Source organism: Rhododendron vialii, chromosome 10a (assembly GCF_030253575.1).
Source record: "Rhododendron vialii isolate Sample 1 chromosome 10a, ASM3025357v1".
In the NCBI taxonomy this organism is placed as follows: Eukaryota; Viridiplantae; Streptophyta; class Magnoliopsida; order Ericales; family Ericaceae; genus Rhododendron; species Rhododendron vialii.
Window position 1 is genome coordinate 9,816,023 of NC_080566.1, and position 24,796 is coordinate 9,840,818.

The 24,796-nt window shown below is 38.9% G+C and overlaps 2 protein-coding genes across 2 annotated transcripts in view; one reads left to right on the forward strand and one right to left on the reverse strand.

The window, feature by feature from the left end:
- Positions 1–556: 556 nt before the first annotated feature.
- Positions 557–10,691, reverse strand: LOC131302864 (protein PTST, chloroplastic). Its single transcript, XM_058329657.1, has 10 exons — positions 10,688–10,691; positions 9,651–9,889; positions 7,896–7,933; positions 7,193–7,505; positions 5,975–6,064; positions 4,931–4,999; positions 1,801–1,906; positions 1,433–1,521; positions 933–1,045; positions 557–852 (listed from the first exon to the last, which is right to left on the reverse strand). The coding sequence occupies exons 1-10, from the start codon at positions 10,689–10,691 to the stop codon at positions 750–752; spliced, it is 1,164 nt and encodes a 387-aa protein (XP_058185640.1). The 3' UTR covers positions 557–749.
- Positions 10,692–19,360: 8,669 nt separating this feature from the next.
- LOC131303306 (double-stranded RNA-binding protein 4-like) overlaps positions 19,361–24,796 on the forward strand; it is a 92,317-nt gene continuing 86,881 nt past the window's right edge. The window contains exon 1 of the mRNA XM_058330110.1: positions 19,361–19,376. The gene's annotated coding sequence lies outside the window, so the exon portion shown is untranslated. The remainder of the gene's footprint in view (positions 19,377–24,796) is intronic.

The window sequence follows — 24,796 nt, forward strand, 5'->3', positions numbered from 1 at the left end:
ATAGGGGGCTTCTGTAGTCTCAACTTATATTTTTTCCTTTTTTATTTTTCTTAATTAGTTAGATAATTAGTAATCTATGGGACAAAATCACCAAAGTCACTTCAAATGAAACCTTGGAGTTAACAACTGAATTATTGATGCTTGTTGCTGCGTTTGACAAGTATGAGATGATCGTGACATCAGCAGCGGCGGCAACAAATATGAGGAGGATCCCTGCGTAGCATTCTTTCCCCACCATGGACTCATTCTATTTTCCAAAAGTATGAAAGATTGTCATTATCACTTTCCATTAGATCTCATCCCCCAAACCATGTAAAAAATCCAGAGACAGCTTGGAGCTGAGTTTCAAATGCAGAATTTATACGGGATTTCAAAATTTTGATGATCATGCTGAAGAAAGAATTCTGTAGAAGGAAGAACAATCTCTTCCATATCTTCATTACATAAAGTATCTTGTAATGACCCATCCAGGCTCGAATTGTATCCATTAGGAACAAATCTCAAGAGTTTGGCAGACTGACATCACAGCTGAAATTAATCTCGGAATCCTAAATACTTGCTTCCACTTTTAACTCGATAATTATTTCGGAAAATTCCATTCAGAAAACCTTCAACTGTGTGTTATCTTTTATACATCAGCTTCAACATTAAATTTACTTGGAGAAAATATACATCAGGAGGGAAAAAAATTACCGAGGCAGCAATATCATTTTCCCTGAACTTCATACAAAATCAGTGCAAACCTGGAGCTATTCCACAATCAACAAGTTGTTTTTCATTGGTCCGTCACCCACGGTAGGGAATTCTGGCGAGAGGTGCCACTCTCCATCCACCAAGAACTTGATTTCATATCTTAACAAAATAAAAAAAAATTGCTAGTTAACAAAGAGAAGGCAGAAGAAGAGGCTTGACGGGCTACATTAGAGCAGTACCTTCCAGGTCTGAGCATTACCATTGTAGAAAACTTCGTGTAAGAACCATCATACTCTGGTGACAGGTGCTCTCCTTGACTCCAGCCATCAAAGGTGCCCATTACTTGCACACTCTGATACAAAATATCAGAAGATTCTTTCAACGTGTAACCCCAAATATTTTAAAAATAACTTGAACTTAGTCATCTAGGGTATTTTCAAATCAACAGATTGAAATAGACATAACAATTTCTTCCAGTAAATTCTATGAGAAGCAAACTTACCTACATTTTCCCCTTCAAACTTCAACAAAAATAAATTCTCACCCGTGCCTTTTATATAACAAAGAAATATATTGAAACGAATTTGAAGGAGCAACCAAATGTCACCAAGGTAGCATTGAATGAGAAGCATAGAAAGGTACAACTCAATAAATGTAAAAGTAAAATCAAATCTTTCACGAAGAAAATAAACAATTCTGTCAAATAGACAAAGTGACACCTTCATCCTCATTAGCTTACCTCAGCCATGCCACACCAGAATAAGTGCACCTGCTTGGACTGTGCAGCCTCCACACCCTTTGTGTGTTCCTTCAATTTATCATCAACAGCTTGACAAAAGAAAATGATACTAATAAGAAAACGACGAGCATAACATTTGAACAATTTTACACCCACCAAACTATACTTCAAAATATCTTATGAAGATCCCGTGCGGCCGTGCTACATCAAGCAAACCATATTTTGGCTATGGATGGAAATCAAGAGAGACCCTTTATGCTTGAAGTACCACACACACAGTTCCAAAGGAACGAACTAAAAAGCACATCCCTGATTATTACCCTTGAACCTCAGGTCAATCATAGAGAAGTAATCAAATGAAACCAAACCTTTTAACCGAGAAAGAAGGTGGGACTGAATGTACTTCCCATTGATCTTTCTTGAACCTGCTGGAATGCCATATTTAGTTATTTCTTCAGCCAGTGCAACCAAAGCCTGCCCATAAAGCAACTAAGTCCATGAGGTAAACAAAGGGGGAGCAAAAAAAGCCTTGAAATATTTGTCTTGCATAGAACATAAACTACAACTGTTCCTGTGCATTACTCGACAAAGTAGTAACGGCTAACAAACAGGGTTTTAGGGTTTTAATTTCCCTCAAGGTAGCTTTACCATAGTTCCGAATACCGTTTCGGACAGGGTACCGGTTTTTCTACTGGTACGGTACGTACCGGTACCGGTCAGGTACCGGGTACCGTTTCGGATTTACCGCAACTACAATATATATAATAATTATATATAATTATAATTCAAAAAAATCCCCCATATCATACAATTCATCATAAAATATCTCTACTAGAGATTCTCTAGTCTCACATTGCTTAGTTACAAAACTCTTTTCCACTTTAAATGACTTTGCACACTAGTGATCTTGTGAATGAGAACCCAATAAGAGGTCTCACGCGCTCGGGAAAATGTGCCGTGGCCGAAGGCAATTTGGAAAAACTGATTCGGAAACCAATTAACCGGGTGCGCGTCACGGGTTATTCGTGCGCAGGGGGGGTGCAAATCCGGGATTTAAGCCTCGCGCACGTACTATGGTTAAACCCACGTTTTGCTAAAATTCTGAAACCGGCAACTTTTTTTTTATTATTATTTTTTTCTTAAGTCCAGAGAACCAAAAAAAAAGAACAAAAACATTTTTTTAAGCGTTCCAGGAAGAAAAAAAAAAAACCTCTGCAAAATTCCGGACGGAATTTCCGGTAACCGTTTTCCGGCCAGTATTTCCCGAAACGGCCGGTACCGAGCGGTACCGACCGGTATTTGGTCCGGATCGGTATTGGGGTGTTAGGGTACCGGTTTTCTTCAAATCCGGTACGTACCGGCCGGTACGGTACGGGATTAACAACTATGAGCTTTACTGCACTAGTGTCTGTCACATGCTTGGCAAGCATATCCAGATACAGAAGTCATATGTGAGCAAGTAGGCTTCAATTAACAATTTCTTCAATGTCGAAGAACAAATCATGGGGACAGGCATTTTTAAATGGTATGCTAAGAAGCATGGACACTTCTAAGAATGTGGCCATGCGTGTTCCCAAAAAGACATGTTTCAAAGACTCGCAAACACAGGTCAGAAGCTCAATGCCATTATTTCCTTATCCAAAATTGGACATGCTTCGGAACCATGGGAAATCTTTGTTACATGGAGACCTGAATCTCAAGTATCTGATCGCACAGGTAGGGGCATCCATTCGAGGACTTGAATCTCAACAGAATGTTACGTTACTCCATAGAAAGTAACCACTGAAACTGGAAGAATAGAGTACTTCGTTCTCTGTCTTTGAAAACAAGTTGACTAGTTAGTTTTTAGTAAGTCAGGTCATTGAATGATCAAGATACCCATATACGATTTATATTAGAATGTCAAACTATCACCCATTTCCAATCACTGTTAATGGATGAGATCTTTTGCCCAGAACTCCTAACCTAGATGATAGATGGGTTTATCCTGATCATTTCACGATGAGACTAACTACGAGTTGTGGCTTGAGGATAAGCTACATTAATACTGATGGGGGAATGGAAACCGGTGATTGGGGTGATCCAGTAACATTCAATGTGGATAGAGTATTGTTTTCAGGAAACTTACTGTGAGAGGAGAAATATGTTAACATGAAAACTCGCTAGAACAATATTCTAAGGGAGTTTCTTCGAAGCGAAATTAAAATGCCCAGTGCATGATACACTCTAGGGCTGTCCACGGGCCAGATCAGATCGGATTCGTATGAATCCAATCCTAATCCGTATCTCACGTTTTTTAGAAAATACAATCCAATCCTAATCCAAAAGTCTCACGGTTCGGTTCCGGTTTTATCCACAGATTTCCTTCCAAAAAATTAAAATGATGCTACTACTATGATCATATTCCAAATAAAAATGCAAACACTAATTTCCATAAACATTGTCCAAATTGTAAAGGCAGTAAAGGCATTAAGGCAATAAACATGGTAAAGGCAGCAACCAAATAAAACTAAGCATTGTCCAAAATACACAAATTCTGGTCAAGCATGATCTACTTATTACATCCCATAAAAACCAAACAAAAAATAGCAAATTAGTTTCTCAAAACAAACAAGCAAATTAGTAAAATTATAATTATTTATATATATTACACACACACATATCTATATTTTTATTTTTTTAAATATCTCACGGTCCGGTTCGGTTAATCCACGGTTTTGAAATGAAAATCCAATCCTAATCCGTATCTCATGGTTTTTTAATTTTCAAATCCGTGTCCGGACCATTAATCCACGGACAAAATCCAAAAAGCACAGATCAGATCGATCCGGATCGGTTTCACGGTTCTCGGTTTTTTTTGTACAGCCCTAATACACTCTCTATTCTCACATAATCATTTCAACCACTTCTTCAAACAAATAACCTGCAACATTTGTTGCAAGAGTTTTCACCAGAATAACTATCATCATTCAAATTTTAAGTGCGATATTCACCCATTTGAACTCCATCTTAATTACTTTCTGTTTCCATAGTTTCTAGAACCATGCTTCACGCTTTCATTTTTTGATTTCTGGTACTATTGGATAGTGTTAAAGCCAGAAAATTATTGCTTCATGATAGTTGAAAACAGAAGGAACACTACTGCAATTGTTAAAATTACTGAATGCCTCAGTCTTTTAAATTATAGAAGTAAGCTGAAACCAAGTTTTTGCAACTTTCTGAGACAGTTATCTAATCACTATCAACATGTTTTGAGGTGCTTCCATGCAGAACCAAAACTGTTTTGTTCCTTGGTTACAGGAGACCTATAGGAGAATCTCAGAAAGCCAAACTATAAGCTATTTATGCTGATTTTACTGGATGAATGGAAAATAGTAACAAGGATTTTGATTTTTCACCCCTAGTAGACAAATGATACCGATGGACGATACCATATATATTGAATGTTCCCAAGAAAAGTTTAAACGGTCAAAAGAGTGAGATCCACAGAGTACAGACCTGAATCTCCAGTTCCGAGACAGCAAGTTCAGTTTTGAAATTAGCCAGTGCACCCTCCTTTATATTCAACTGTGATAAACAATGAAAAAATCAATGTTACTAGAACATTTCCCAAACAGAATACCATACAAGACTATGCAGTATAATCTGCATTTCGAACATCGACCAATAACATTATTTTGTAAATAAATTCGAACCAAATATGGCAGATGATTCTTTGGAAAAGTCCTACCTAAAATTGATTGCATGAATTCATCATCCAGGTAAGGACAGAACTTTCAATCCAATAAGGTACAACAGTAATTGACATGCAATTAGAAGCCGTGCAATACGGCTCACCACGTAAAAGTTACTTCCATCTATTTATTTATTTTCATTCGAAATGCACATCCTGCTTCTAGTGGACCATTTGAATACTAATTAAAGTAGTGATTGCAACAGCGATTTAATCAGCCTTACGGCAGTCAAATTGCTCGTCAAGGCCTACATATCTCCTATTCAAAACAGGAGGAACTTCATGAATTAGATTTTGCTAAGGAAAAAAATACCCGAGTAAGAACAAGGACGATGATGTGATTAGAAATTGCCAAGAATTTTATAAACATTGGTTTTAATGATAAAGTTTGTTTTCACTGCTGATAAAAAATCCGACACGCATCCATCTTTTCCAAGGTGGCCATCAGTTCCCCTCTCCTATGTTCCACTCTCAAGCATCACGCATGAGCTTGTCCTACCACTCAGACAGATTTTATGCCAACGGAAATTCGAAGCCAACTAGTCAGGCTGCATTTTTGTTGTTTCATCTGTAATGTTAAAATTGTTGGTGAAATACACTGTGTGACCCTACAACCTAGGACATTTAGAAAGGAGTCATCACCGCAATTAAACATTTCAAGCACATAAAACACATCCATTTAACTTTACAATAAGCTAATGGCATTTTTTTAGTATCGAGTACAGAAAATGCAGATCATGCAGTCAATTAATTATACGAAAGACATTGATGTGTCACAAACAAACTTCTAGGATACAATTTTCACTAACCTGTCGCTTGAGGAATCGATTCTGTTGATTAGCTTCACTCAGTTTCATGATAAGTTTTGCTCTTTCAGAATCAGCAAGCAAAGCCTTCAACTGTGAGAGAGATTCTCTATTAGCTCTGAAGAGTTGATGTGGTCGCTACCGGTCCATGTAAGACGTTTCGTATTTGTATTGTAAGCATCATATATGTAATCTAACCAACCTAGATACATTAAGTTACCTTAATGTTGTAAAATTGCATTAACAACATAGTGTCCAAGGGTATGACATGTGGACATCTAGTAATTAAGAACAGAGAAAGTTCATGTGTTTGCTCAAACCAGTCCATTTTAACTCTACATATAAGCCAAATCAGCATATAGATTAACTTTATTTACTTTTGGCTCAAGTCATCCAAACAATAGCAGTTTATGGAACAAGGAAACAACAGCAGAAACAGCATAGAGAGAAAGCAAAATCTTGTTCTTCAGGGAAGAGTATTTACAACTACAAGGTATTAAGGAATTCGTAGCAGAGTGTAAAAGTAGAAAACAGTAAAGATTAATGAATATTCATGGTGACTGAAAGAAGACAAGAAATTGTTTCAAATCTACAAATCGTAGTCATGTAGACAGCTGTAGACAGCAAAAATTTTCCTTTGAGTTTAAACAACACAATTATGGGGACTCTGGCTTTAACATAACCGGAGCCAACACCAAGGTATTGAAAAACTATGCAACTGACCTATTTAAATTCCCAGAATCCATTTCAACCTATAGTTCTCCAGAACCATAGCCAAGCCTCACAATGTAAAGTTACACAGGTGATAAAATGATAGCACGAGCTTGAACTTGAAGTGTAATTTCCTCATTGAAAGGCTCAGATTCCAAGTTTGGATCAAGCATTAGGCAACATACCTTCTCATCATTGAGATGCCCAGAATCCAATATTGGACCTTATATCTTCATGTACGAGTGAAAGCGTAATTCAAGCAACCAGTCAGTTTACCATTGGCTCGTCACCATTATCAGGAATCTCGTACATGTTAGGCATCTATTGGGTAATGATATGTGACGTTGGCGTATTCATTGTATAGGGTGCACAACCTAGGCGAGGTAAAGGAACACTGCACAACAAATCATCTACTAGTCCCAGCATATTTTAATAAAGAAAACTACTTGTGTAGTTACGATTACATAGGATGTAGAAAAGCAACAAAAGCAGGTGAATCTTAAAGCTAACCTCGTCACTGCTCAATGGATTTTCAAGAAGCTCTTCAGAAGAAGTCTTAGGAGCATCATCATCATTGCAGGAGTAGTTTTCTGGTTCTGGTGATGAAGATTCCTTTTCCAGACTCAGAGGCATGGCAAATGTTCTCCAGGATATGCTGTGCTTAAAATTTCTCCCAGTGGAAGCTAATTTTGGATAAATTAACATTTTGGATTCCATTCTCAATCTCCATGCAGCCGCATCACATTGAAAGTGACGAATACGTTCCAATATTAACTTTCTCGATTGCCATGGAAATAACAATAAGTGGTTGTCAGGACAATAACTGCAAAGATCACAGGGAAAGTAATCGTATTAAGGGCAAGTGCTCAAAAAAATTGTATTTACTTAAGACATTGAACATGAAAGTTGAAACCAACAGCAATATCAATCGGATATTTTCACCAAGTGGAGAAAAGGTTAAGATGTTAGTGCATGAGTGGATCTATGAACGGTACTTCCAATTCAAGTTCTGTAACTATCCAGTTACAAAGCCAGAATAAGTAGTTTTCCACCTATTTGCCTGAATGAGGGTTGACTAGAAACATGATAAGGGTGGATGACATACCAAATATCAAGAAACTACTCAAGTACCTGAAAAGCAAACAATTGGCCTGCCTAACATAAAAACGTTAGTCTGCAAGGAAAAAAAAAATGCCTTGCAAATTTTATTTACCTCAACGTCTCCATAATATGACATTCCATGGCAAAGAACTACTGCCAAATAAGGGAAAACAAAACTTGAATATCAGAAGCCACACTCGTCACAGAGAAAACTTTGAATGATCATGGGCTTGCATTACGCTTGAAAGAACACATTGAGTGCATGCATAAAAAGTTAAATTGGCACTAAACCAGCCTCTGACAAACAAAAAACTCACCCCACATGGGCTTGAACTCTTACTGTCATTGCACTAAACCACAAAGAAACACATGTACAGGCTAAGCAAAAGCCTTTGAAGTGAACAGCAGAACGGCCTCATACCGGACAAACATGTACTCAGGCGCCCTTTGTGGCAGAAGAATGGTGACCACAAACGGCAATTCTTAAAACCCACTGAATAACATTCACATTTGTCCCCCAGAAATAGTATATATGCTGCAATCAATTTTACTCCTAATAACCAAGGTTTGGGGGGCGCAGGATTCTAGTCCTTATAAGAGGATCCAGGGACGGACGCAGAATTCCAAGGTTGGGTGGGCAAATATTAATTTTTTTATAACGTGCTAGAGGTGATATTAATTGTGTCAGTTCAAACTGTAAGAATACTACCAAAAAGATTATCATGTGATCAACCTACACTGAAAATAATTATGTGAATGAACTTAAATATGAACGCATAAAATGCATCTAACAATAATTGCATGCAACAAATTAACACGTGTTAAATGTATCTAAATGCATATTCTATTTTTGAGGATAACAGGTGTCCAACTTACACACACCTCTAAGAATCATGGGGGACAAATTCCATCGCCCACTTGCCCCCCAATTAAAGTCGGCAAAGCTCTGTATAGAATGGCCGCAAAGAAATTGATAGCACTTTTCGAACCCAAGGCCCCTTAGGAGGAGAGAGCAAACCTTAAGTCATACGCCTTGACCACTAGGCCAATCCTTTTGGGCTATCTAAATGCAAACACATGCAACTACTAGATTCGTGATGACCCTTGAACGACCACCACCGCTACATTTTGTTGGCCTCATGTAGCAATTTCCCTTTTTGTTGACCTCATCATTTGCCCTTGGATGGAAAAAGCTCGACCTCAAGTTCTATAATATCTGGGTATTTCATTTCCGTCTAAGTTTATAACTTTGCCATTAGTTAAGCTCTTACTCCAATTTGTACTTGGATTTGAGTTTGTCCCTTGAAATGTTTCGTAGCAAATGACCTTTTTCTCAAATTTCCACTCAAGTTTGGCTAAGGTAGTACTGATAAGTGTGTCATTAGGCTTATTACTTACTATTTCCGTTCTTCAAATAAGCGTCCCCGAAGCAGAATTTTCAAATAGGCATTTACTCAAACACATAAAGAACAACATCAATGATATAGTATGTACTCAACCCCAAGAGTTGGCCTAGTGGTCTATACTAGATATAGTTTGCTCTGTAATCAACGATATAGTTTGCTCTTTCATAAGTTTCCAGGCTCGAAACCTCTCACCTGATATCAATTCCTTTGGGGCAGTCCTTGATAAGTTTCCACGTTCGAAACCTCTAGGTTGATATCAACTCCTTGCCGATCCTTACAGAACTTTGTTTCAGTTGATAAGTGGACCGTGGAATTGACCCAATGATTACTTAGGGTGCGCGAAAGCTGGTCCCAATACTTTTGAGTTATCAAAAAATATCCAGTATATACTCTTTGAGGGCTAGTGTGTGCGTGCGCGTGTGTGTGTGTGTGAGAGAGAGAGAGAGAGGGGGGGCACATACCAGCAGTGAAGCTGAAGCAAAGGAAGGTCTCCAACTGCTACCGCACTTCGCATAGACTAACATGCCTCTGGGTGCGTCAATCTGTGGCAGAGAAGAAGCGCTATCAGCACGCCGCCACGTGTTCCGATCTTGCTCGGCCACGTGGGAATGCCGGAGAGGCTGGATTTCCCCCGCCGAGAACAAAATCCAATAAAAGGGATGGACTCGAGATGGAAAATACTGTAGCACGTGACAAACGCCTGAAAATCAAGATAAACAAAAAAAAAACCACCTGAAAATCTGATATACTAGTACAATTATTCTAGGACCACACCCAAATACACACTCAAATACACGCCCACACACACAAGTTTGTGGGCCCCACACACACTGCACACTTTAGTATGTGTGGAGTCCACACACTTGTGTGTGTGAGTGTGTATATGGGTGTGTGTTTTGGATGTGGAGGTAGAATTACTCTATACTAGTAATTGTTTTTGGAAAAATTATTCAAAATCCATGGAATACCGCCACGTGATACTTCAAATTCTTTCTCAACCACATATTGTGGCAGGAACCAAACAAAATGTGGTTGAGAAAAAGCTTAGGGCACTGGCACGTTGTGCCTCATAAATATTTATTTTTTAAAATAAAAATAATGTATTATGAAAGAATGACATATCTTGTAAAGCAGAAAATTTAAAAAATAAAAACCTTAATAAAACGTAGCCAGAGTAATTACTCTTGTTTTTTTAGATTGGAACCCATTTTTGTTTGAGAAACTAGTCTTCTAATTGTAGGGGCCCATTTGTTAGGATTAAGCCTTTACCATCTTACGAAACCCCGCAAGTAGTGGTAAAGGCGCAACTTTATTTCCTTATACTATTGCGTAGCAGGCCTTAAGCGCCACGATTTGATCCGCATGGGCAAGACGCTGGTTCACGACTAACAATACCCCCGCACTTGCCCGCAAACAGCATGCCATCCAGGGAAGTCGAACCCGTAACTTTGGCTACCAGTTGTTAGGATCAAGCGCTTACTATCTTACCAAAACTCACACATTGTGGTAAAGACTCAACTTTATTTTCTTATATTAAAATGTAGCAGGGCGCAAGCGCAACGATTCGACCCCCATAGGCAGGATGCTGGCCTGTGTGATTAAGTTCTCATTTTTCTTTTCACTGGGAGTCTCTTTTTTCCATTTTGATTTTCTCATTTTTAACTTTGAGGTGTTTGGCCCCCTCACCATAGACCGAATTCACTTGGGATGTATTTTCGATTTTTGAGTTTAGAAAACAAAAGCCAGAAGTAGGTGGAGAGGTGTTTTTTGACTTCTTATTTTTTATTTTTTCTATTTTCGTTAATATAAAAGACTTACTTGGTTGGAGTCTATTTGTAATTTTGAGAGTTTATTGGTGTGATCATACTTAGTTAGAATCCATCTGATTGTCCGGATACTTGTTGTCTTTGTCTTTGGTTAGACTTTTCTCTTTTGATACTATTAATTCTAGATATGAAGTTTTGCCAAAACTCACACATTGTGGTAAAGACTCAACTTTATTTTCTTATATTAAAATGTAGCAGGGCGCAAGCGCAACGATTCGACCCCCATAGGCAGGATGCTGGCCTGTGTGATTAAGTTCTCATTTTTCTTTTCACTGGGAGTCTCTTTTTTCCATTTTGATTTTCTCATTTTTAACTTTGAGGTGTTTGGCCCCCTCACCATAGACCGAATTCACTTGGGATGTATTTTCGATTTTTGAGTTTAGAAAACAAAAGCCAGAAGTAGGTGGAGAGGTGTTTTTTGACTTCTTATTTTTTATTTTTTCTATTTTCGTTAATATAAAAGACTTACTTGGTTGGAGTCTATTTGTAATTTTGAGAGTTTATTGGTGTGATCATACTTAGTTAGAATCCATCTGATTGTCCGGATACTTGTTGTCTTTGTCTTTGGTTAGACTTTTCTCTTTTGATACTATTAATTCTAGATATGAAGTTTTGCCAAAATGTGCATCAGGTGTGATATCTGGATTGGAATGAAAGAAGACGTTCAAGAACAAATATTGGACTGGACAGAAAAAATGGGGGAAAAAGTCATATTCCTGGGTGACTGACAGCGAAGTAGTACCGTGAGGGAAGGGGTGAAAACAAACCGACCATCAGTAACTAGTAGTTCAAACACCAGGAATCTCAACGAGACGAACTGCTGCTCTTGTTGGGAATATATATATATATATATATATATATATATATATATATATATATATATATATATATCATGATTGTTGCATCAAAGCCAAAAGGCCACATGGCCCACATCAAAAATTTCATTTTTGGGAATCTGATGTATACTAGTAAATCGGAAATCCAATGTGCACAGACCCACTGTGCACAGATTGTGCACGATGGATGTATGGGACTCACGTCGATGTCCCGCACAAATGATCCAAACCATTCATTAGATATAAAACATTATTTTGAGTCTCCTCGCTAAAAATCAGCTCAATCGGATACGTGAAAGTATTTGATTTAATTTTTCATTCAGAATTCAAGATTTTGAATTCCATAGGAATGTTGGAAAAAATTTAAACGATTGGATTAAAAGCTAATTTTTTCCATGGTGACTCGAAAAAGTATTTTAAATTTAATGAATAATTGGAATCATTTTTGTGGACCCCGACGTGTGTAGACACCCCAATTTGGGCTTCCAGATTAGTTTACTTACGATTTTTGATTCCCCAATGATGAAATAGATCAAGAACACCCCGGGAATGATAGCGTGTTTGAGCTTTGAATGTTTGCAAAGCCTTTGAACCTAACCTAGCCTAAGCCACTTCAAAAGAGCCAAAAACCCTATCGGTACTCGTTGGTTGAGAGCCCGCGCGCGTAAATCAACTTGACAAGTGTTGGTCAATGGTCAAAGCTTGATCGTTGACCAACGCGTGAGTAGGTGGTACACCCGCGCCAGGGCGCAACCATCTCGCGCTAGGGCGCAACCATTCCGCGCTGGGGCGCACCATCGCGCGATGGTCAAACTGCCAGGTGGTGGTCAACAGTCAAAGCTTGACCGTTGCCATCGCGCGCCAGGACGCACCATCGCGCGCCAGACTGACTCCATCGCGCGATTGTCCAAGATGTTCCCATCACCTTTATCAGCTAGTAAGCTTAACCACCAAGCAAACCTCAGCCAGCCTCGTGGACAGTCTGAGCTCCTCTCCTTGCACCAACCAGATTCACCTCCCTCTCTCCCTATAAATACCACATTTGTTGCTTCGTCGCAACCTAACCTCTTGGAAAGGTTCACACCCCAAGCATAGGGCTAGGTCGTTGAAAGCATAATAACCGGTAAAACCGGAATTGTTCCCACAGAGAAATTTTCTTAAGCGAATTTGGAATAGAAGTTGCGTAGAGAGTTATGGCGTTCAAGCGGCCAACTTTGGTTTTTGATTCGATTAACAATATTTAAATTTGGAATTAAACTAGATTAGAAATGGTCAAGTCAAAGGGATCGATTACTCACGACTTAGCCATCAAACGGTTCCTTCATCTAACTCATGAGTGGACCGAAACCGTCCGGATTCCACTAGAAGAATTAAAAGCAGAAGACTACATATAACTTAATTCAAAGCTCTAATTCAAATTGAACTCATTTAACGCAAGTGAGAGACGAAAAAGGATCGTTCGCACGCGTAGGATTATCAAGCTCGTAGCACAAGGCGATAGACTTCATTGATCAAAGAAGCCACCAACCCCATGATCAAAGCTAGAAATCATAGGTTTAATTCATTCAAAACCTTGAGATTAAGCTAAAGTTAAGAGAAACCATTTAATGGACTAACCCATAGGGTGAACCTCACCCGATGATCAAATCGATTAACTACTCACTCATAATAAAAAGACTAGGAAAAGAGTTAAGCATGGAAAACATGATTTACCGATGAAAACGAAAATAAACTTGATTTATAAGAAGATCTAACAAGTAGCTACAACATTAATACATGAGAAAACATCAAAACACTTAAACTTACTTGAGTTCTTGAAGAAAATAACTTGAAAAGCTTGAAAGACTAACAATGGAAATCCTAGAGCAAAAACTAGAAAACTAGGCCTAAAAACTAACTAATGGCCATTCCTTCCATAAATGGCATACAAGCCTATTTATATGGCTTATAAAATCAGCCTTACAATGGACAAAAAGGCCCCCAAAATATCCTAAAAATATACTAGAAGTAGAAACTTTTCATATATGGAAGGTTGAAATATTCAGCAAAAAAGGTGCTGGTCGAAGGGCATTGGTACCAATACCTAAAAAATGAGGTATTGGTACCAACTCAACTGTCTTCTAATTCGGCATGATGGTATCAATACCTAAAAAATGAGGTATTGGTACCTCTGTGTGAAAACTGCAGAACAGAGTCAGCTTGGGCCATCATGCCTTGTCGTGCCCCGACGGCCTTCCAATGCTCCATTACATGATCAACGGGACTTGGCGGAGGTATGCCTTATGGCCTTGTACTCTTGGATGCCCTCGAGGACTATCTTCGATGCATTAGGCTCGCTTGAATCACTTTGGCACGTTCCTTGCCAACCTTGACCTCCAGCCAATCTCCGAGGCTTCTTGTGGCACCGTTAGGCTTCGGTGACAATGAAATGAATACCGGCGGGCATTTGGACACTTGGTTCATCCCGGAATGTTGATTGGCATTCAAAATCGCCTTAAAAGCACGTTTTTCCTGAAATACACACAAAAATACCTTACGTGCATTATGGAATAAAAACGACTACTTAAACATATAAAAGCTACAACTTAGAGGATTAAAGTCCCAAGATCATACAATCTTAGGTGCTAATCATTTGTTCATCCATTTAAAGGGTTCAAGAATTTCAAAGGGTTACACCATCCCACCACCATTTTCACACCTCAACCAAGCAACAAGCTACCTTGTTCTTTGCATCAACCACTCAAATAAACACTTCAAATCCTATTTTCAACCTTCAAGCTCAAACATCATTCAAACTCAAAAACCGAAGGTATAACTTACCTTTATTTTGCTCTCTGTTCTGATCCCTGAGGGGGGCTGGCAGGGCCAAGGCTGGTAATCAATATCAGTCCTGGTCCTAAAGCTGGCAAGATTTCAAAAACCATAGAGGCAAGAACCAGCGCGCGACGGTCCCATATACGCGCACAACACTTTCATTTCATCGCGCGATGGACCGCGTGGGGATTGGTTTCTTGCTGTTGTTGTGTATTTATTTATATATAGATCACTGTTAAGCATGTTAAAAACCAGTTTACCACTTTCTGTTGTTAGAAACTGCTAGTTTGTTTGTAGTTAATTTGTGTTTCTGTTGTTTTGGAGTACCCCTGGGATCATTCTGGACATGTTCCAGAACCCAGAAATATGTAAACCACAAACTGGTTAAAATGCTCAAACCATCGCTTGCCAAGGCGCACCATCACGCGCCAGAGCGCATCCTCGCGCGCCAGGGCGCACCCTCGCGCGACAGACTGGCTCCATCGCGCGCCAGACTGCCTCTGACCAGTGCGTGGCCTTGCACGGGTAGCTCGGCCTTAGGCCATTATTTTGTTCCCACACTGTTTATGGGGTGTTTTATTAATTTGTAGGGCTTTACAGCCTTTAAACTGTATATTATGCTGCTTATAACTGCGTGGTTTGTCCTAGGTGTGCACTGGTCCTTCCAGAGCCCAGAGGATTTGAGAATAAGAGCTGTGGGTTTGAGCTCACCGGCGTGCGCGTGTCTTGGAGTTGCACGCGCAGGAGTAAACAACATGCAGTGACTTGTTCAGTGCATGCTGGTTTCTTCCTGCGCACGTCATTCCAAAACAAGGGCCTTCCAGTTTGTTTAAACTCCCACATGAGTCTGTTCTCATCCTATACTAACTGTCATCCATGCTATTCTATCACATCCTGCAAACATGTTACAGTTTTAAATCCCCTATAATTGTTCCCCCGCCCTAATTGGCTAAAAAATTGATTAATCAAACAGAATCGCAAACATTTTTAGCAAATGCCTAAGTAAAGACCGATCTCCGTTTTGGGAGAGAGGGGTGCCTTAAAACCCTTCCCCTCTCGTAACCTGGCTCCCGAACCCAAATATGGTTATGACGGACTGGTGCCTTTACCTTTTTTAAATCAAACAGCGCAGCAAGCGTTTCGAGTTTTGTTCCTTGGGTGTCGGACCTTCAAACCCAAGTGGCGACTCTGAATTGAGCGCTCGTCTACCAAAATAAAGCGCGCTCATCGATCCGCCCTATTTTTCCGGGCACGTTGCCCACAACGTGAACCCCGCGTATATAGCATCTCTGATTCTCAGACATATGTTTTCATTTTCCAAAAAAAAAATACAAAAAGCGTACATAAGTAGTACAGTATTTTTTTTAAGGAGGGTAATTTCACCTACCAAACAACATTAGGCTTGTTTGATGCCGGCAGTAGGCTAAGTTTCGCTAAAATTTTTAGACTTTTTCTTGTTTTGTTTTTATTCAATTTTTTTCTTGCGTTTGTAATTTTTTGGGCTTTATCTTAGATATTTTCAATCATAATTCTTTACTTTTTTGATTCGTCTTAACTAGACGAATCAATAATCTCCAAAAATTAGGTGCAAAACTAAAGAAATGCAAAAAAAATTTGAATAAGAAAAAAATTCAAAAATCACAAAAAGCCATTAGCAAAACTTTGCCGAGCACCCGTGCCGAGGATGGGCTGTTCGTTTTGACACGGATGACTTGGATTTAATCCAGTGCATAAAAATCTTGATCGTCCTTTGCTCGAATTAGAGATCCGAGTCGTCCATTGCCGAGATAAACAGCCAGAAGGTTAGCTTGGCACTGCTGCCAAGTGGCCGGGGTGCTTGGCAGCATCCCCAGATCCACAAAACTTTAGCCTAAAACCTGCATCCATGGTACAAGGACAACATATGGTCCCACATGTTATCAGGTGCAACTAACTAATCCGGACCTACTAATACCTCTGCCAAGCAAGGCGCTTGGCAGCATCCCCTTGTTCACTTTTCATGGTCAATTTTTTTTTCCTTTTTGAGTAAGTTCATTTTCATTGAGAAAAAATCAACCAAAACAAGAAATGCCCTTGCAGTCTAATACGGAGAACAAGCTAGTTACTACTAGCTAGGACAATCAACAACCAAAATAAACTAATACAGCAAAATAAAAAACAACAAATACCCTGTTCAGTTTAGATTTTGAGAGAAATTTTTTTAGAGTAATGAGTGGAGAAAGATAGATAAAAAAGATTTATTGGAGACACTGCCCAAGAATTTTATGACCCCAAAACGAATAAGACCATGTGACTTAGACAGGAACCACTTGTCCCGTTTACTCCCATCATTTATTCAATCCATTTTTTTCCTCCTTCCAAAAAATAATCCCCCGAGCAAAACTACGCAGGAACCACAACTTGCACTACATGTCGTCCAATTCTTCTTCTTCTTTTTTTTTCTAGATAAAGTCACAAGAATAGAAGAATCAATGAAAAATAATATTAGCTTTGTAGTGGTCTGAAATACCCTCCCCGACCAACATCTAAACATTACCACCTATTGGTTGGTTTAAAGGATAAGGACTTATAACTTTTGGGATGTGATTTTGGCACTCCACTTTTTGTTTTGTAATCTCACATGATTGAGATACAAAGTAAAGTGCTAGTGGCTAAGAGTAGAGTACCAAAATCAATTTTCTAACTTTTCCGCTCAATAGTTCTTGAGTTTAAATCTCTATATAGTCTCTTGGCGGAGCTAAAAATACAATGCTTATTAACGAACATATATAGTAACCTGGAGTTTTATGTATTTTTGTTTCACCCCTGTTTACACCCATTTTTGGCCAAATTCTAAAAAGGAATTTCTTAATGGATTAGTGACCCAAAGTAACATTTTGGGCCTTGGTTGAATTAGGTCTCGATTGATTTAGGCCTTTGGTCAAATATATGATGGGCCTATTCTTAGGCTTGTTTGGCTCAATTGAGTTAAAGCCCAGATTTGGTTCAAGCCTTGGCCCAACTAATCAAAGTCGGACTAATTTTTCAGGCCTATTTAGCCCAATTAGGCCAAGATTCATTTTTCAGGTCTTAGCCCAGTTTTTTCGGGTTTATTCAGGCTTAAAAATAGATAAGTCTCAAAGGCCAAGCTGGTCAAGTAACTCAAAGGCCTAGAAGCTTCTCCCTAGCAAGCTGCTCACAAGCAACTCAAAGGCCAAGCTGGTCAAGCAGCTCAAAGGCCTAGAAGCTTCACCCTACCAAGCTGCTCAAGCAGCTTAAGGGCCAAGCTACTCACAAGCAGCTCCAAGGCCTAGAATGTTCTTGCTGGGCAGATCTAGGTAAGCTGCTTACAAGCAGCTCAAGGCTTGAGTCTCTACTTTCCTTCAGCATGAAGCAAGGCTTGGGACACATGGCAGCCATGCATGGAGACATCCCAAGCAGCTCGCAAGCAGCTTAGGCTTGCACAAGCAGCTGCAAGTAGCTCAAAGGCCTAGAAGTTTCTTTCTAACATCACATAAGCAGCTCAACCAGGCTTACGTTTTTCGCCTTGGTGGGCCCAAATATCCCTTTTTTACAAGCTGCTCACAAGTAGGTCAAAGGGCCTAGGGATGCTATGTTGCTGCACATTTCCTTTTGCTTTAACTGATTTTTAGGCAAAAATGAAGTTTTTCAGACCTGTAGCCATTTTCTTGGAGTGGAGAGCAAGGCTTGGACTGATGGCAGCTTCCCATTAGAGCATTCAGAAGCAGCTCAAGCCTAAGCCTTTACCAGGAGGACACTTGGCAGCTATGCATGAAGGCCTGTGGAAGCAGCTCAAGTAGCTTAAGGCCTGGAACTTCTGCCTATAAATACCAGAATTTCAGACCTTGGCAAGGGTCCACGACCTTAAGAGCTCACAGCTTATGCACCTACATTTCCATTTCTTTCAAGCATTACTTGTACTCACTTCAAAGTAGTTTAAGTTTTCTGTACCCAAGCTTCATTAAACCGTTAATGGAGTTCGTTTGATTCAACTTTTAAAAAAAAAAGTGCAAAAACCGAATTGGCTTGGAATGCGGGCGTGCCAGGACAGGATTGCTCCACAAAAGGTGCAAAAAGCGAATTGGCTTGGAATGCGGGCATGCCTGGATAGGATTGCTGTCCGAGTTGTTTTAAGGCCTTCGTACCTCAAAATTTGACTCCTTTCGAGTGATTGTGCTTGGCCCAAAGGGTAAGGCCTCGAGATGGTTCGTTGGTTTGCCTTGTCGGGCTAAGGATTTAAAATTTTCTAATCGTTGTGGAAAATGGAAAGAAAGATAAAGCGAAGCTAAACTTCAATCAAACGAACTCCATTAACGGTTTAATGAAGCTTGGGTACAGAAAACTTAAACTACTTTGAAGTGAGTACAAGTAATGCTTGAAAGAAATGGAAATGTAGGTGTATAAGCTGTGAGCTCTTGAGGTCGTGGACCCTTGCCAATGCCTGAAATTATGGTATTTATAAGTAGAAGTTCCAGGCCTTGAGCTGTTTGAGCTGCTTCCACAGGCCTTCATGCATGGCTGCCAAGTGTCCTCCTGGTAAAGGCTTAGGCTTGAGCAGCTTCTGAATGCTCCAATGGGAAGCTGCCATCTGTTCAAGCTTTGCTCTCCACTCCAAGAAAATGGCTGCAGGTCTAAAAAACTTCCTTTTTGCCTAAAAATCAGTTAAAGCAAAAGGAATGTGCAACAACATAGCATCCCTAGGCCCTTTGACCTGCTTGTAAGCAGCTTGTGTGCATGGATGCTTGTAAAAAAGGGATATTTGGGCTCACTAAGGCCAAAAACGTAGGCCTGATTGAGCTACTTGTGTGATGTTAGAGAGAAACTTTTAGGCCTTTGAGCTGCTTGCAGCTGCTTGTGCAGGCCTAAGCTGCTTGCGAGCTGCTTGGGATGTCTCCATGCATGGCTGCCATGTGTCCCAAGCCTTGCTTCATGCTGAAGGAAAGTAGAGACTCAGGCCTTGAGCTGCTTGTGAGTAGCTTGGCCCTTGAGCTGCTTGAGCTGCTTGGTAGGGAGAAGCTTCTAGGCCTTTGAGCAGCTTGGTAGGGAGAAGCTTCTAGGCCTTTGAGCTGCTTGAACAGTTTGGCCTTTGAGTTGCTTGTGAGCAGCTTGCTAGGGAGAAGCTTCTAGGCCTTTGAGCTGCTTGACCAGCTTGGCCTTTGAGACTTATCTATTTTTAGGCCTGAATAAACCCGAAAAAACTGGGCCAAGACCTGAAAAACGAATCTTGGCCTAATTGGGCTAAATATGCCTGAAAAATTAGTCCGAGCTTTGATTAGTTGGGTCAGGGCTTGAACCTAATCTGGGCTTTAACTCAATTGGGCCAAACAAGCCTAAAAATAGGCCCACTATACATTTGACCAAAGGCCTAAATCAATCGAGGCCTAATTCAACCAAGACCCAAAATGTTATTTTGGGCCACTAATCCATTAAGAAATTCCTTTGTAGAATTTGGCCAAAATTGGGTGTAAACAACCCCAAAAACGTTTATTTTATTTTTGACGAATCAATAATCCGCAAATGTTACGCGCAAAACTAAGAAACGCGATTTTTTTTGAATAATGACAAAATAAAAAAAGACCAAAAAGCCCTTAACGGAACTTGCCTAAATATGTATTTTTGTTTGTATCACCCAAAAAAACAGTAACTAAACATTTGGTAAACATCACTATCAAAGTGTAGGCGTCAACGAACAGAGCGGAGTCAGCAAGCCACCGCGCCGTCAATCTTGATCACAATAATTGAACAATTATTCATTCATCGTGGATGCATGTACTCCTATATGTTTCTGTGAAACAACCTCTTGATTAATGGAAGTGCATGACAGATTATATGTTCCGGACACTGCAACGTGATGCTCAACAACCTCATCTGTCACACATTTATATGGAACTCGAGACTATACGTGTATGAACTCGGATGAACTCGATTGAAGACTCTGTTCAATCGTTAGAGAACCTTATTTCCATCTTGGATGAACTCGGCCGTTTTCGGTGCTTATGAAATTAACAAAATTGTAATTTCATTTCTTGATTAACTATGCTATTCGTCTAGAAGCTCGGTCTTCCGAGTCAAGTAAGAAAAGGGGCAAATGGTCCTACATGAATATGTCATGGAGGAGAATGTTATGACACCACGTGGCGGTATTCCAAGACTACTGAATAATGACTTGAATTTGCATATATGCAAGGCATATATGTTCCAAAAATGATGATAATTTGACTTTCCCCCTCGATAATAAGTGAGAGATGATAAACTTGTGACATTGAATATGATATTTTCGACACTTTCTTCCAGCATCATCATAACTTTTTAGAAATTTTAATACACAAACTTTAATTGTATTCTTTAGGTTGGAACAAAACCTCCTCTTTTTCTTTATATATATAAATCGAGATTTTCCAAAAACATTGTAAATCCACAATGTAGAAGTATTCTGAATCATTTTATTTGAAAATTAAGTCAGTCGACAAATAAAAACTCGTACCTTAAATCAACCGTATTGTTGTTCAATAAAAAATCTTAAATCATGGCTATTAATTTTTTTACGAATAAGATAAGATAACCAAATTTATATAGTCCATTTATGATAGAGATACAAACACTAGGTTGACAGTTTTTAAACAGCTTCAAGCATACTTTGGAAATAGTTCTCCAACCGTTGCTCATCAGTCCCTTATTAGTTATTATAGCTAAACATATATAGGAGCCGAAATTATCACAATTTTTTTTGAACAACAAATGAAAATTTTAGTAATCTTTGAAATTGTTACACAATTTTTTTTGAACAGCAGAAGAAAATTTTAGTAATCTTTGAAATTGTTACAAAGAGCGAAGGGAACAAGGATTAGACAATATTATATCCCTAAACCATTAAGAAAAATCATGTGTTAATCCGAGATTACCCAATCTGAGATTTGCGAGATGCCAACTAAGGAAACACTCGTTGGGACAAACCCACGTCTAAAGGCTAAAGCTAAAGGGCCAAGTCCATAACACCAATTGGGTCTAGCCCAAACCTAAAAGAAAAAAATCCCAACCATACCGACAGCAACAGAACCGCCATCTCCCTCCAATACCGGGCTCCAACAGCAGCCACCAACAAAATTTGAGGTCTTGATGGTAAATTATAGGCAATAACAACTCAAATATAACAATTAAGAAGAGTTCTGGATTGTGACAAGGAAGGGAGCCATATCTAGTAGAAGGAGAAATTTTTCAGTGCCGGGTACCACATGGTGTCTATTTGGTGCATTTGGGTCATCCATTTCGATTTTGGACGGCTCGGATTTGGAGAGAGAAAGAAGAGAGAGAGTGTTTTAATCTGTACCGTCCAATACATTTTTGGACAACTCGGATGTGCCCGCTCGGACACCACGTCAGCCGGGTGACGTGGTACCCACCCGGCTCCTAGTGGAAGTATAGTTGATAACGACTAAATGGTTAAACCAAAAGTTGTGTTCAATTAATTAATTGCTTTGATCCACTCAACCCAGTTGAACCTGAGTGGTCTCTGTCGTAACAAATTTTATTTTATTTTATTTTGGAAGGGCGGAGTAACTGGCTTCCTCTTTTAATCTCTATGATATGATTAATGAAATCTTTTTTGTCGTTAAAAAAGTGGTCTCTGTTGGAATATTATAAAATGATCGGACCCCAAGTCCCATTGCGAAGCATTTGGGTTCAAAAATTACACTATAATTTTATATATTTTGGCTTATAACAGAATAACCGATGTTGAGCCAAGAGCACCTTCATTATTTTATAAAGTGATGGGTGTAAAAATCCACAACGGATCATGTCCTTCAAGTCACACGTTGCTTTCTAGCTACCATATTGTTTCAAACGAAATTTTACCATAACATTTCTCTAATTTGATATTTATTTCATATCGTCTGCACTAAATCAATCGAACAAAGCCAAAGTAAATGAAAATTCACTCAAATTTGTGAGTCCACACAACATAAAATAAACTAGGCCCGATAAGTTTTCAACCAAAGTAAAGTTTATACAATGTTTTGTATATTAAATTCTTTTGTATACATTTTGTTACTGCTGAGTTAAAATCCTGCAGTCGTCTCTGCTAATAAGTACTAAATGAAATTGTTAAGTTCATAATGGTGTTTGGTTTTTTTTTTTATATTCTGTATGAATATCAACCAAAATACAACCAATTGCTTTTTTTATTTTTTATTTTGTGCAGTTACTAATTTTCTGAGTCAAAATTTGCTTGTATACTGGTACTAACCATGCATCAAATATGTATAAGCAAGAGGCCTTAACTCCGATGAATAAAACCATATTCATGACAGGCCTTAACTCGGTTTTATATAGTTGAGTCAACTAGTCAACTCGATTCCGTCCTCTTTGGTACGCCAGAAGCAGTCACAAATAGTGTCAGTCTCGATGTTTAGGTTGCCCAAATCCGACTTCAAGCTTGGTTGCCCACATACTATTAAATCATAAAAAAATAGAATGACATACAAGTAAAAAAAAAAAAAAACCAATGTTACATTGTGCTTTTAGCTGGAATTACATCAAAAAATTAAAATCAAAATGTAACTCTGGTTATATAGCTATATGATTACCACGATTCAATTCAAAGAAAACCGCTTTTCCTTGCATTTCTTGAAGTAAAATCTCCAATTGAGTTATCGTGCTTTAGCTTATCTATGTATACACATTTTCAATTGAGAATCTAAGATCATAGTCAATCCACTTAATCTCTCGTATGACATAGTCGTCCGAAGGTAAATTTTTATGCGACTTCAACTAAGAAAAATTACTCGTTGTCGAAGCAACTATTTTTACAAATTCTTTTTAGCCAAAAAAAAAGGCCTACTATATAAGGTTAAAATTAAGCGAGTAATATCTACCTATGTAGACATTTTAACATCTATATCAGTTATTGTAATCAAAAGAAATATGAAATTTATAAATAAACCCTTTAACTTTCAATAGTAGAGATTACATGAAAAAATCAAACCGAAAGAAGTAATAGTAAGAAACTTGAGCAAATAATAATAGTAATAAAAAAGATATGTTCTATAAAGAGACAAAGAACTGAAGAAGAATCTGTTTCTTATTCAACCGACAAAACAATAATGCCTTTCGGATTATTTACTTCCAGGAAGAAAAAAAAAAAGTGAAGAAGAAGGGCAGCCTGGGCAGGATAAATGAAGAAAAAGAAAAGGGGAATCTCCACGCTGTGACTCAAACATGCGAGCGTGGTAAGGAAAGACCCAAACTTTCCACTGGGCCAAAGGAACTATCTTTATATACGTCGCTAGCTTAAATATTTATTACATACTTGGTAGTTAATTTTTTTTCTTTTTGGTTGCTCCGTGGTGAGGAATTCCTCAAGCCCGGGAGCTTTTTAGGCTTATCCCAGAGCCGGCCCTGGTCGCAAAATCTGTCTAGTAAATTAGTCGAGAGCACGACACGAAAGCATCCCATGTGATTGCAATTAGTTTATACCCCGCAATTAGGTGAGCACATGGAATTCTTATGAAAAGGCCACACTAAAGTACCATAGCTAGCCTTCATAGAATTGACATATCCAGGATCAGTCTACTTGGGGTAGGCAAAAATGGCGGCTAACAGAAGGAACTGAACAGTGGTTTTGGCCGTCTTTGGTTTTTTCTAAAGAGCGATGTTTTTTTTAGAGCGGTGCAACCCCCACCGCTCTGTTTTATCATTCCTCTCGTCGCAGCGCTTAATCTTACCGTTCGTCCTGACAATTAATAGTCCAGATTTTAAGAGAATTCTTTTATAGAAGGGTTAACCAAAATATTTTTGGACGGTGAAATTGAAAGCAGGGGTGAAACAGAGTAGTAGGGTTAGACTTTCTGTTTTTTCTCATACAGAACTTTTTAATCTTCAAGCGACTTTTTGCCCGTGTTAGTTTAATAGTATTGTACTTCTTTGATTATTTTTTCACGGAGGAAACACAGAAAGTCCGTGTCACGCTTGACATGCACCAAGTGTAAGCATCCTGTCGTGCCGTGTGCCGTGTCACGTTTGATTCGTGTCGTTTCGAGTTTCTGTCATTTCCGAGTTCCGAGTTCGTGTCAAAATTATTTGTTATCTCAAACGTGTCAATGTTTTGCCTTTTCATTAACGAATCGAGCCGTT